The sequence below is a fragment of the Trichomycterus rosablanca genome, chromosome 4 (assembly GCF_030014385.1).
Source record: "Trichomycterus rosablanca isolate fTriRos1 chromosome 4, fTriRos1.hap1, whole genome shotgun sequence".
In the NCBI taxonomy this organism is placed as follows: Eukaryota; Metazoa; Chordata; class Actinopteri; order Siluriformes; family Trichomycteridae; genus Trichomycterus; species Trichomycterus rosablanca.
In genome coordinates, this window is record NC_085991.1 from 30,243,040 (window position 1) to 30,257,682 (window position 14,643).

At 37.0% G+C, this 14,643-nt stretch overlaps 1 protein-coding gene across 3 annotated transcripts in view; it reads left to right on the plus strand.

Annotated features, from left to right (window-relative positions):
* kcnip4a (potassium voltage-gated channel interacting protein 4a) overlaps nt 1-11,460 on the plus strand; it is a 145,950-nt gene extending 134,490 nt beyond the window's left edge. For all 3 annotated transcript variants that reach the window (XM_062994143.1, XM_062994142.1, XM_062994141.1), the window contains exons 4-8: nt 1,812-1,882; nt 8,449-8,556; nt 8,656-8,760; nt 9,774-9,836; nt 11,240-11,460. In XM_062994143.1, coding sequence (XP_062850213.1) covers nt 1,812-1,882; nt 8,449-8,556; nt 8,656-8,760; nt 9,774-9,836; nt 11,240-11,287 — 395 coding nt within the window. In that variant the 3' untranslated portion in view covers nt 11,288-11,460. The remainder of the gene's footprint in view (nt 1-1,811; nt 1,883-8,448; nt 8,557-8,655; nt 8,761-9,773; nt 9,837-11,239) is intronic.
* The last annotated feature ends 3,183 nt before the right edge of the window (nt 11,461-14,643 follow it).

Sequence of the window (14,643 nt, forward strand, 5' to 3'; positions counted from 1 at the left end):
ATTAGTTAAAGCACTATTCCTCTTCCAGTATTGGCAGGTACTGTAAGTTATTACAAATCCCAACAACATTGCTACACCTAATATGCTCAAACCATTATAACCAACTCTACTGTCTTATTACTGTGTCATTCCAGTGCTAAAAATGTTATCAATGTGATTGTTAGGAGTTCTATAAGGGTCCCTTTTCTTAATGAATAGAGTAGAGGGCGTGACATACCTTGCAACAGATAGGCTGTTGCAGTAACTGCATACTAAAAAGTCCATCTATGGTAGACGTAGCTTAAACAATGGGTAATAATTGTAGGTGTAAAATCAATTATTTTACTCACTTTTTCACCACACCACATACTTGTGAACTACAACAGAGCTTGAAGAATCATTTTTGTGCATTTTTGTTTCAGAAGACATCGATTTGTGCCAGTGTTGGTTCTTTCCTATAGATTAATTAACAGTGATTTTGAACTTGCTCTCTATTTAGATATAAAGGCATTAGTGAAGTCAGACCTTGCTCCAGTTTATTCCACAGAATAGATTAAATCGAGTTCAAATACAAACAGATCCTCAGAGCATTATTCCTTCAGCATTAAACATAAAGATCTGAGGTTTGTGTCGACTGTTTGGCCATAGAAACCTAATTGATCGACAACTTATAGACATTGCCTTAACCAACTTTAAACTGTTGCAACACAAATGTGAGGCATAAGGACTTAATTAATGTTGATTAAGACCAAATCATTATGGCTGGACAACTGGGTTAAAATACCTTTAAAACGGCAAGGGGGGCTTACAGGACACCATGGTGAGTACCTACCGACAGTGGTCTGAGGAGGGACAAGCCATTAATTACCAACAAGTTGTTGGGTGGTCAAGGCTCATTGATGCCAGAGGACTAACAGAAAGGCCACTGTGACTCCAGCTGCAGACAACTCATCTTGCTGGTGATTAGAAGAACACAGTGCTTTGAACCCTTATGTGTATGGTTCTGCATAGGTTCAGGCCTGTCCTCTGTCCAAAAAGCACCTACACTGGTCACACAGGCATCTGGACTAGTGAAAGTACATTAACTGATCCAACAAATCCTGTTTTCTTCATGATCCAGTGGACTGCTATGCACATGTACATTATTAATCTGTTGAGGAGACGGTACCATGGTGAACTGTAGAACATTCACCTAACGATATACAGAAGTTAAAAGACCTGAGATAATGTCCTGGTTACAGATAGCACAGGAATTCTTCAGATGTCTTGTGAAGTTCTTGACTCAGTGGGTCAAAACTGTTCTGCCATCATATTAGGAAGGTAGTCCTAATGTTTTGGCTCATCAGGGTAAGTGATTATAACTGCAGCATATTAAGTAGTGTTGTCTAACTAAAACAATTAATCCAGTCCACGCATACACGGTTTTCTCTTTTGTAGCTGTTATTTTCAAAACAGCTACTTAAAAGGATGAGATTAAGTAATTATGGAATTAAACTTTTTTCTACTGAGGAAAAAAAACATGAAAGGAATTTTTAATAAAGTGCAGATAATATTGCTTTTATTGTCTGCAGCTTCATAAAAAGCTTTAAACATTACAGCGCTGTTGCGTAAGTCCAAGTTTGTTATTATTATATTAAAAATAATCATAAAGGTGCTTGGTGTGAATGTGCTGAATACAAAACAAAGCTAACTATATTAAACCAGATAACAATGCCTTTTCTAAACAGGAAATTAATTTTTTTTAAAGTTTGTGTAAAAAGTATAATAAAACGGAAGTGCACTCAACACAGTGGTTGACTAAAAACAGAGATGGGTTTGCTTTTCTGTTTCAGATGCATCCACATATGCACATTTTCTGTTCAACGCTTTTGACACAGACCACAATGGCGCAGTGAGTTTCGAAGTAAGTAAGAAAACTATATATAACAATTAGATTTACTTTTATTAGTATTGTAGCACATTCATAACTCCTGAAATAGAGGTTTTTGAAGCATCGGCATGTTAAAAAAGCTATGCACCGTAATACCGTAATGCAGTATTAATGTGCTATTTTAGGGTAATTTACAGTAAAATTATCATTTAACCTTGTAGTTCTAGTTAGCACGAAAAATGATGCTTGAGGCTAACAAACACATCTTTAAGTGGCACTTGGCCAGTTAGCCTGCAAATTTTTAATTATAACTGTTACATGTGATCAGTAAAGGATATCTGGTAACACATTACTTGAACCCTGTGTCATGACACTGACAGAAAAATGCCATAATCTCTAGGACTGTTGTCTTGAGTGGTTATGTTGACGGTCCTGGTAATTGCCATGACAGCTCTCATAATATGTGATGTCATGAGGCAGCAGCAATCTTCAGCTGTCCGCTATCACTGAGCAACTGATTTACAGCTAATAGTTTGTGGCTCACTACTAGCAGACATTTTTCCTAAGTCACTAATAGCAGCTATAATTAAGCTATAATTAAGAGAACTCTGGATGCTTCTGAGTTAAACATCCACAGCCTGTCTCATATCTTACTTTGAGAAAATTGTTTTTAATTCCCCAACACCTTGTAATTACTATATATAGGTATTATAAGTGTTAAATTACACTTAGCCAAATACAGATTCAGTTCAGTTCTGGCTTAACTCAGTGCTAAACTTGACACAGTAGATTATACAATAATGCAGGACAGGTTGGAAAATTGGGTCTTTGTAGAACAGTCCTTAATTGCGTCAGGTCCTTTTTTAGAAGACCGGAGTTACCTTGTCACTGTTGCCAGCTATGAATCTGATAGGGTGACTGTGACATGCGGAATTCGATTAGATTAGATTAAATTCAACTTTGTCATTACACATGTACAAGGACAAGGCAACGAAATGCAGTTTAGCATCTAATCAGAAGTGCAATAAGCAGCAAGTGCAGGATGTACAGTATCTATGATATACATTATTTACAGAATACGGGCAGTGGTATGAACAAGATATACAAGTGAATATATTATTGAATTTACTATGAACATGATATACAGTGGGGCCAAAAAGTATTTAGTCAGCCACTGATTGTGCAGGTTCTCCTACTTAGAAAGATGAGAGAGGTCTGTAATTTTCATCATAGGTACACTTCAACTATGAGAGACAAAATGAGAAAAAAAATCCAGGAAATCACATTGTAGGATTTTTTAAGAATTTATTTGTAAATTATGGTGGAAAATAAGTATTTGGTCAATAACAAAAGTTCAACTCAATACTTTGTAACATTACCTTTGTTGGCAATGACAGAGGTCAAACGTTTCCTTTCTCTTCTGGATCATCCATATGCTCTCTGGCAAACTTCAGACGGGCCTGGACATGTACTGGCTTAAGCAGGGGGACACGCCTGGCACTGCAGGATTTGAGTCCCTCTCGGCGTAGTGTGTTACTGATGGTAGCCTTTGTTACTTTGGTCCCAGCTCTCTGCAGCTCTTTGGTCTTGGCCATGGTTGAGTTTGGAGTCTGACTGTTTGAGGCTGTGGACAGGTGTCTTTTATACAGATAACGAGGTCAAACAGGTGCCATTAATACAGGTAACGAGTGGAGGACAGAAGAGCTTCTTAAAGAAGAAGTTACAGTGAGTTACTGTGAGAGCCAGAAATCTTGCTTGTTTGTGGGTGACCAAATACTTATTTTCCACCATAATTTACAAATAAATTCTTTAAAAATCCTACAATGTGATTTCTAGGATTTTTTTTTCTCATTTTGTCTCTCATAGTTGAAGTGTACCTATGATGAAAATTACAGACCTCTCTCATCTTTCTAAGTAGGAGAACTTGCACAATCAGTGGCTGACTAAATACTTTTTGGCCCCACTGTATAGATGGGAGTGCTATAATCCCTCAGGGGGCAGTTCTCGGACCTCTTCTGTTCAGTCTCTATAATCTGCCTTTGGGCCAGATTCTACAGAACGTCAACACTGATTACCATAGTTATGCAGATACACACAGATATATCTGGCTCTTTCACCAAGAGACTCACTGTGTTAATGTCTAGAACACACAAATTGGTTGAGCTAAAATTAAGTAAGGGCAAAACAGAGATTGTTGTATTTGGCAACAAGGAGAAGATAATTTGAATTAGTGAACACCTCAATTCTCAGGCTTTTAAAACCAAAGACCAAATCACTAGCCCCAAACCAAGGACCCTTTCTAGCCATATCAAAGCCATCACCAAAACAACCTTCTATCATCTTAATAAGTTAGCCAAAATGAATGTTTCGGTGTCCCAATAAAATCTAGAGCAGATTTTTAAAACCCTGGGTGTCGTGAGCCAAAAAAAATGCTGAGAAAAATAATAATTAAATAAACTTGTATGAGAATGCCCCTTTGACAGATAGATAGATTCTTTATTGATCCTTTGCAGGAAATTTCTTTGTTATAACAGCTCACATCAGACATCAGACAACAACAACTTTTGTATACATACAACATTAACTTACAGTGTAAAACAAGCAATAAGAATAAAATGTACAGTATGGTAATATATACATGTAAACTTTTTATGGTGTATGCATAGCATACAAAGAACATGAAGCATAGAGCATATAGCATATTTATATATAAACCTCCTTTGTGGAGGCTTTATGTTCTATCTTGTAAACCACAGTGGGACCAGATTGTACAGAGCATAGAAGAGAAAGTAAGATGTTTGTGTTCCCTGGGTTGCATAAAAAAATGGACATGTGGACATTGCTTAAAATTAACCCTGTAAAACACAAAAATAGAAAAAAAGAAAAAAAATGTCACCTCTCTTATGATGTTAAAGGAGGCCTCTGCAGAAATTGAAGGGTTAACATAATTTTTTATGTTTTAGTAAGTTTTTACAGAAATGTTGCAATATTGCAACATCGGGCCTGGATGGGAGCAGAATTCATGTATTTGCACTCACGCTGTCAAAACTAATATACTGAACAACTAAGGGTTGATTTGCACTGTGGATTGCTTACAGGACAAAGCTCTATAACAGTAAATATCATAATTAATAATCACACAGCGGTCATACTTTTATGAATATAAATGTATCGGGCAAAAAAAAAAAAACAGAATGAAAACTTCGGTGCGGACCCAGGACGCGCTGGCGGAAACCGGATTAGTGGGAGACGTCGGCGATAACCACTTGTGTTCATGTACAGTGGTACTCCAAAAAGCAGTTCCTTTCATCTGAAAAGCATAGACGCACACCGCACTTCCTGCAGAGGGTATTGGTGTAGCCTTTATCGCAGTGTCTGCAGCGTCCTCTCTTTGTTTTTACAGGGAAATGTGCGATCATGTCCTTGCGCACATCCACCGGTGGTACACATAACCTCCTCAGAGCAGTCACAGGTCTCTGTGGTATTACTGTCATGGATGTCAAAGGGCTCCGTGATGTCACTGGTGATACAGGGCTTGGCGTCTTGAGAGTTGATTTTATCTGAATAAAATGAGAAAAAGATCAATTACAATGTCTAACATAGATTAAAAACTGTATAATCAGTGAAATATTTAATAAGACAAACAACAGAAATGGATTCTTACCAGGATGAGAGAAGATGCTAGTTGCGCCTGAAACCTTCTCCTGTTCAGCATCTCTTTCTTGGGAATGTTGCAAGCTTTGCAGTCCCGCTTGTAGAGGAGCCAGGCGTTGATTACGGCGAGGATGATGGTGTGCCAGAAGATGTAAATGTCCCAGCGGTGCGATTTCATCGAGAACTTGTACTTGGCAGCAAATGAGTCCAACAAATCCACACCACCCATGTATTTATTGTAGGCACCTACGATGTAAGGCCTCTCAATCTCTGTGTAGGATTTGGTGGCTTTGTTCCAACGTTGAATCTTGGTAACAGGTTCTGGGCCAGCAAAGGATGACACAAGGGTGACTGCCCTGTTGTCGTACCATCTCACAGCACAGATGTTGTGGTTTGCCTCCACCCTGACATCAAAGCTTCCTCTCCCCTTTTTCTTCAAGCTCTTCTCATCTTCGAGGACACAGCTGGGTAAGCGCTGTTCCCACATAATGAAATCCGCGGTCAAGCAGCTGAGCTACTAATGGGACAGAGGTGAAGTAGTTGTCAGCGTAGATTTTATAGTTCTGATCGTCTGGAAGCGTGGAGGCAAGCTTCATTACAACATCACCCGACATTCCAAGTTCAGATCTGGCTTGTCTTCCATCGATGCTGCCTTGGTACACATCAAAGTCACAGAGGATGCCAGAGGACCCAGTTCTCACCCACAATTTGAAGCCCCATGGGTGGGGTTTGCCTCGCTTATATTGCTTTATGCCGCTAAGTTTCCCCTTGAATGGAACCATCATCTCATCAACAGAGTTGTGCTCTTCAGGTACCACCAGCAGGCATTTCTCTCTAAAGAAAGCTAGCCATGGTCTGAGTTTCCAGAGTTTGTCTTTCTTTTGTGCCTCTGACACTGTGAGGTTGTTGACAAAATGCAATGATGTTAACAGAGATTGGAATCTATTGCATGACATCACATCCGAAACGGGGGTGTACCGTGTGTCTGTCTCCCAATACATACGGACTCCAGACATTTGCATCAGGCCCATCTTCAGGTACATGCCAATCATTTGCTCAATTTCCTTGTTATTGGTGTTTAGACATGTGCCGTTCTTTTGGAGGCTGTACTCGTTTGTGTTTTCTGTCAGAGCCTGGATCATGTCTTCTGACACAAACCTCTGGAAGTACTCTAGTGGTGTGTGGAGGGAAACAGCACCACTGGTGACATGTGGACCAGAGAAATCAGTACATGGACTAGTGAAATCTTTTTTCAGCCAGCGGTATCGGTCCCGGGACTTAGTCCGATGAGTTGTTTGGCTTCGTTTGGTTGCCTCAACGTCCTCATCATCATTAGCTGGGCAATCAATGGGCGTCTGATTCGTTACTTGATTCACTGGTGTCTGATTCCATTTCAAAGTCGCTCTCTCCGGTTTGGACAGCTTCAATGACGTCTTTCACAGTGTAAACACGTTTCCTTGCTCGTAGCATTCTGGAATGGAAATAATAGTGGGAAGAGTTAGAGAATGCTAAAGTCTGAATCATTTCAATGCAAATGAATGCTAATTATGTGATACATTCCACAATACTGTGTGACTACTTTCATCAACATACTAAAAGGAACACCCAGACCACTTAGATCAACAGAGTCCAGAACAATGCACCATACTTACAACCCCCAGACCAGTTACATACACTCAGTCAAGAACCTGTCCCAACACCCATACAGTAACCATTCTACACAACCAGTGTCTGGCTTTAGATATTTGATCAAACAAAGCCCAGAAAAACAGCTGTATATGTACAGTATTTCTACAGATAAAATTCAGCCAAAGTTTCAAATACTGCTACTGGAAGGGCTTGAAATACCACAACAATAAAACATGTTTTCATTCAGAATTACTCAAATCTGTTCTAAACAGATTAAAAAAAACATTTAGAAATTGCAATTAATCAAATACATTATATTTCTAGTAGTAATAAGTAAGTATTTCACAATATGTGAACATTTGAGAAGTGCTATGTCCCCATGCATTGTGCAAGGTGCATATGCCATTTTGACTACCATCCTTACCCAACGTTTGAAATCTACAACAAAGACATAACAAGCTGAAAATCTAAGTTGGTGCATGCATTCAACAATAATTTAGTACTAACATGTTCTAGACATTCTAATAATTGCAAAAAAATAATAATAATTCAGGGATTTTACTTACTTCAGTGTTGAGATATCCACTTCAGTGAAAGAGGGAGATGTGCATCCAGGAAAGTTCGCAAGTCGTATGACTTCATGGCCTGATGGTCAGACCTATTTACACATTTACCATCCAATGGCATTGCAAGGCTAAACAATAAGACCTAATGACTATGTAAATATGGTCTTACAAGAAAAAAAAACATTTGCAGGTTTGTTTTTGGTACAGCTAAAAGTGATGTAATTTTGCAACAGTGGGCCTAAAAAAACCTCATCCAGAGAAGCACATCCATGCTTTTATTTTCAGTAGGTTGACTATTGTAAGAATCTTCTACCTTGACTTTCCAAAAAGACCATTAAACAGCTACAGCTCATTCAGAATGCTGCTGCTAGAGTTTTAAGCAGGGCTAGGAAAACAGATGACATTAGTCCAGTTCTAAAATCTTTACACTGGCTTCCAGTTAGTTATAGAAAAAAGTGTTGCTACTAGTCTGTTAGACATTAAATGGTTCCAGCCCAGAAAACATTTATTATATGTTAAAATAATATAATCTGAGTAGCTCTCTTAGATCCAGGGAGTCAGATCAGCTAGTCAAGCTCAGAGCCCAAACTAAATATGGTGAAGCAGCTTGTGTTTAAAATGTGCTGTACAAATAAACTTGCCTCCCATGTCTTGCCTGTGCTCTCTGTGTCCACACATTCCTGGCTGACCGATTAGAAACCTAATGTGTTTTTACTGGCTATTGTTGACTTCTGTTCTATTTGATTGCAGGATTTTGTAATGGGCCTGTCAATCCTCCTAAGAGGCACAGTTCAAGAGAAACTCAACTGGGCATTTAACCTGTATGATATTAATAAAGATGGATATATAACAAAGGAGGTATAACAAATCATATGCCTAAAAACAGTATTTAAAATTACAATAACTTCTGTTGTAGTAGACACACTGAACATTTATTGTTAGTGACTTTTATAACAGGAAATGTTAGACATCATGAAAGCTATATATGACATGATGGGAAAATGGACATATCCAGTTCTTAAAGAGGAAACTCCAAGACAACACGTGGAGATTTTTTTCCAGGTGAGAAAGACTTTAACAGGATTGAGTCACCCTCAGCAGTTATTTACGTTGTCCAAAGTCATTGCATTACTAACATTTAGGCCCTGGTCCTAAATGAATTATAGTCATTTCTATATGTACAGCTTACATTAGTTGTATAGTGAGTGGCCTGCAGCAACATACGCAATATAACTGCTTTAATGGCAGCACATGTAAAATGTGCACAAACAGTATTAAACTGAGCTTAATTAACTAAAACAAGTGTAGCAAGTTTAATCTAAATGTTTTCATGAAGTTTGTTGGTCTGAATCAGAAACTGTAGTGTTAGCTTCAATGATTCTTGGCCTCACAACAACCTGTCAGTGGTTTGTTGCTTGACCCTCCTACTTAACACAGTCTGGGTCTTTCTGCATGCCCAAACCTGTTAAAATGAACATGAGATTACTTCTTGAACTACATTTACGGCATTTGCAGACGAGTTTATCCAAAGTGATTTATGTTTTTGCCCAAATACAACCCTCCCGTTACATTTACATTTTCAGCATTTAGCAGACGCTTTTATCCAAAGCGACTTACACAATGAGCTGAACACAATGAGCAATTGAGGGTTAAGGGCCTTGCTCAGGGACCCAAAAGTGGCAACTTGGTGGTGGCTGGGCTTGAACCGTCAACCTTCTGTTTACTAGTCCAGTACCTTAACCACTGAGCTATCACTGCCCGTTACTAGTCCAGTACCTTGACTGCTGAACAAGCGCTGCCCCTTCAGTAAATGTACATAGCAAGTTGGTGTGCCTACTAAAGAGCTTGGTTAGTGTATATCAACCACTTAAAGCATGAGATGTTTAAAATACATATAAAAGAAACAAAATGTTTAGCTGAGATATTTAAATGCTTGACAGCTGAAAACCCTAGTGACCAGCAAATAATGTATCGCATATACATTTGAAGCCTGATTGTTCTTGCCAAGTCTGCACGTTTTTGAGGAGAGGGGGATTCACCTTTGAGAATTATTTTCTGTTTTGTCTTCCTAACAGAAAATGGACAAAAATAAGGATGGAGTTGTCACCATAGATGAATTTATAGACTGTTGCCAAAATGTAAGTTTTTCTCTTTTTTTCCCGCTAAATATATTTTATATGTGTAATAAGTTGGACATTCTGTAAATGCAAAAAAGTAAGAATCTTGTTAATTCTTTGCGCATGTATTAAACTGACAAAAAGACAAAGAAAATATTTCCCCAAAAAGAGAACCTAGTACTTTCAAAGTACTTTAGAGTCTATGTGCCTATATTTTTTATCAAATTAGCATGATAGTTTTACATGCAGTTCTGTCTGAGGCTTTAGAGGAAGGTCACACACAATTGACAGTGATATTTTTCAACCTTGTTCTTTACAGACTGAGATGAATCCAAAGTCCCTGTCTTTCAAATATGTTTAACTGTGTGTCTAGAAATGTAATTTTAAACTGATTGACAATTCTTACAAAGTTTGGCACAACTCATGGTGAACCACGAGTCATCTTTGCTTGTGAAGACTAGGCCTTTACTGGATCCTCCTTTTATATAAGTCATGATACTCTCTTCTTTTACCAGTTCACATGCCTTTTTTTTCTAAATATTCTATAAACATTTAACTTTTTTTAGTTATTTGCTTGTGTCCCCATTTATTATTACTGTGTTAAATGCATTAAATTCAAAATTTGGTTATATTTACAAAATGCAATCTAGTTGGTCAGCCAAATGATTAAATGTCATTTCTTTATACTTGTCAGTTAAAGGTCACAACCACAAATGTTTGTCATGTTTTATTGCATTTTACCAAATGTCACAATTTCCTAAGATAACAAAACCAAATGAAGGGTGATATATAATCAGACAATCTGTTTTAAAACCTTACTCTTTTCTAGAAAAGCTTTTCAACACATTTTGTAACGTGTCTGTGGAATTTTGTTTCTGTTAAATCAAAAAGTTATTTGTGGGTCAGCTGCTAATGTTGTTACAAAATGGCATGGCTCGCAGTCAACCTTACTACTCATCCAATTTAGTGGCTTTTACAGGCCACTATAGGTCTTCTACACCAAACTGTCAAACCATGTTTCTGTACCACCTGCACAGGGGCACAGCCACACTGCCACAGAGATGGTATTATGTAGATAATTTAATATTACTTTAAGCAATGAGTATGGATAAAACGTCTGAACTTTAATATGTAGGATGGATGCCTACAATTTGGTGTTTAAGTATTTAAATATGTAAAAATGTCTTACTTAGAAAGCTTGGGCGTGCACTTTTGTTTTCTTCACACCAGGTATCTATGCGACAGCTAGTTAGCAGGTTAGGATACTATTAAAACAAAAAATTATGCACATTCATGGACCTTAATGACTTTAATTTTGTGATTCTTAAAAGATTTGTTTGGTTTTATATTTTGGGGTAGGCTTGTAGGATCTAATAAATAAACATTCCATAAAAAAAATCACGCTTGTGTTTGTCTCTCTGCAGGATGAGAACATCATGCGATCAATGCAGCTTTTTGAAAATGTCATTTAAAAGCTGATGAAAAAGCAGATGAAAAGTGTCTGGTAGCTTCTAAATGGACATGCACTCCACATGCACCAGTCCCCCATCACTACAAATGGATTTAAATGGGAGACAATTTAGACCACTTCAGTACAGCTTCTGTTTAAGGGTTATTTATTTTAATTAAAGGTTAATAAGAAGTGTATTTCAAGTTTTCTTTTGCATGAGTTATAACAAAGGTTTCTTTTTTAATAGGAAATTACCCTGAAAAGCATAATTTTAATATTGAAACAAAATGACAATTTGTCTTTTTGTGATCAACAGGCCTGATCTTAATCTAGTATTAGATTGCACAAGCTGTAATATCTAAAGTAACACTGCCGTAAATCCTATAAGGAAGTTTTGGAGGTCAGAGTAAGCGCATAAGCAGCAACTAGATTTCATGAACGAGCATGAGGAACAAAGGGCATGTGGACTAGGTTTGGATTATATTTATCTTTTTACTCTATATTAGAACCATTTCAAGACATTACTACCAATCATTTTGTTGTAAGTTTATTTTGGTAATTACTTCTCTTATTTTCTTCATTTATATTTGAAACAATGTATAATTCTTATAGAAATACATTAAAATGATTTAAGGCATTAGTTCTGAATATAAGATGAAAGTATAAAAGATGTCCAACCTATCCTTCTTAGTTCTGTACATACTTCACTTTATACTTTTCTCATTTGCCAACATTAATTACAAATATTAAATACATATACAAAACACTAAATTGCAGGTTGTTTTAATTTTGTAAAAGCAGTTAAAGGAACACATCAGTATATTGTAAATTTGTCATAGTAATGGTCACACAATAATGCTGCTTATACATGATAAACATGTATGTGTCACATTATGTGTGTCATTATGTCTGCATTCACACGGGTAACAAATTAAAGGACAACCAGCATAAATTGTCTTGGTAAATAAACCAACATGGGTATTTGGTTGGTTGAGATGTGGTGACTGTGATGGCGACTGCCATATAATTTACATATTTTTTTATACAAACTATTCAGTAATCCCTTGTGCCCTGTAAATCAAGGCATTGTTCAGGGGGACAGGCTGCAACTAGTCAGGTGAGATCAGTTAGTCTTAGTGGGCAAGTAATGTAAAATTCAGTGAGACACAAAACAGGGAGGTACATCACATCACCACATTTTGGTTTGAATTTTCTAATGAATAAATACAATCAAAACTGTTAATACTTCAAAGGTTGGAAAATTATAGGAAAAACAGACACTAAATTCATGCATTACTTTATTGCAGAACTGTCAATGACAATTTAACTTTGAGACTTCTGCAGTATTTGGGTTCAGTTTTGGTCCATTCTCCCTTACAAACTATTTTCAAATCCACAAGGTTAAAACAGTCCCTCAAAGGTTTAAATTTCAAAATTCTGTATAAATTATTAAGGGGTATTCAATGATTTGCACTCTCTCTTGTTTGGGGAGGGACGTCGTCATTAAAAGATCATATTAAAGGATCATATTCACAAAGACACCCTACAAACCATGGCTCAACTGCGCAACTCTTGTCATGCTTTTGTGCAAAAAAATTTCTTGTTTTTTTTGCCATTTATCAACAATTTGGGTAAAGACATTTTGTTAAAGCTTCTTTTACATAAACTTAAATATATTAAAAAAAGAATTTGAGTTGTACTTTCTTGTGCAATTTCTTTCTCCACTCTATATGTATAAAAGTATCCCTGCTTAATTAAAAAAAATGACTATTGAGGCATACATGCCTCTGTGATTTGTTTTTTTTGTAGTGAGAAACCAGAAACAAAATGTATAACCAATCACACTACTCTGTTTCCAGCCTCAGAAACAAATCACATTTGCACACTGTGAGAATTGCATCAGATTTTACTTAAAGCAAATCCCAGACCCTCAGTTTTCAGGTACACCAGAGAGCTGCTTGAAAACATTTACATTTCCGGGATTTAGCAGACGCTTTTATCCAAAGCGACTTACAGTACTGGGACAGTATACAGTCTGAGCAACTGAGGGCTAAGGACCTTGCTCAATGGCCCAACAGCAACAACCTAACAGTGGTGGGGCTTGAACCAGTGACCTTCTGATTACTAGTCCACTACCATAACCGCTAGGCTACAGCTGCCAAACAAGTTTTACTGGTACCCCCTAGCCAATCAGTGTTTTAGTCCAGTAAGTCATATGACATTTGCAACTTGGCTTCATTTGGCCTTACTCAAAAATGATTTGTCTTTTCAGGACTACTATCCTGAAAGAAAGCACCCCTATCATATTAAAAAGAGCAGTAGTAGTCCAGCGGTTAGGCTACTGAACAAGTATCTATCGGATGGTCCAGGTTCAAGCCCTACATCTGCCAGGTTGCCACTATATTTCCCTTAACTCAACTTTTTAAATTGTACATGGTCACATTTAATTAATAAAAGTGTCTGCTTAAACGCCATCCATGTACAAATGTTCTATCATATTGGCTTTGTAAATTTATAGTGACCCTTTAGTCTAAGGGAACAATACTACTTAATTTACTAGTAACTACTTAACTGAACTAGTCATCTATTTAGGGTTTTCCTTTAATTTCGTACAGATCTGTATGTTACAAGTCTTGATATTTATTTTTATAACATGTCTGTCTTTATATTTTTATTTACTGTGATTCAGGTATAGCACACAGTATTTAAGCCATATATTTTTCTTATACTGATTTTGTGTTTGTGTGCTAGAGGAGTTGCACTAGCTACTCAAATGATTCATGAATTTTCTTTTAATTTACCTTAATCCTTAGATACTTTAGACAGTATATTTTGGACATTTCATGCCTGGCTTGGCTAATAAACAATAAACATATTGCTGTTTTTATTTCCTTGTCATCTTACAATGGGCCTAATTTTATTTATTTTATACCCTTTCAAAATATGGACATTTTTATTAAAGTACTTACCAGTCTGCTCTCACAAGGCCCTGCTTGATCTTGTTCTACACTGGCTTTTATTGTCACACCGCAAGGTCCGAACTCTCTACCACATGTGAAGTCTGACACAAAAATATTCCATACAGTCAAATGTCTGTACTTCCTTTAGTTACATCTACTTTTATTGCTCTGTATTTTTGCCTGTAGTCCAGCATTAGCAAATCATCTGCAGGAATTAGTAGGTAAGATGTTAAACTTATGTTGAAAATTAGACTTATATGTCTCTTTATCCAACTACTAAATGTATAGGGACAGCCTGACCTAGGCAGTGGCTGTAGTTTGAATATTTTGTTTTTATGACTTGTATGGGTTATGTATGTCAGCCTTCTTGAGAATGTAATGATTTTTGTAACTGCTACCACAGCTTTACACAGTTTCT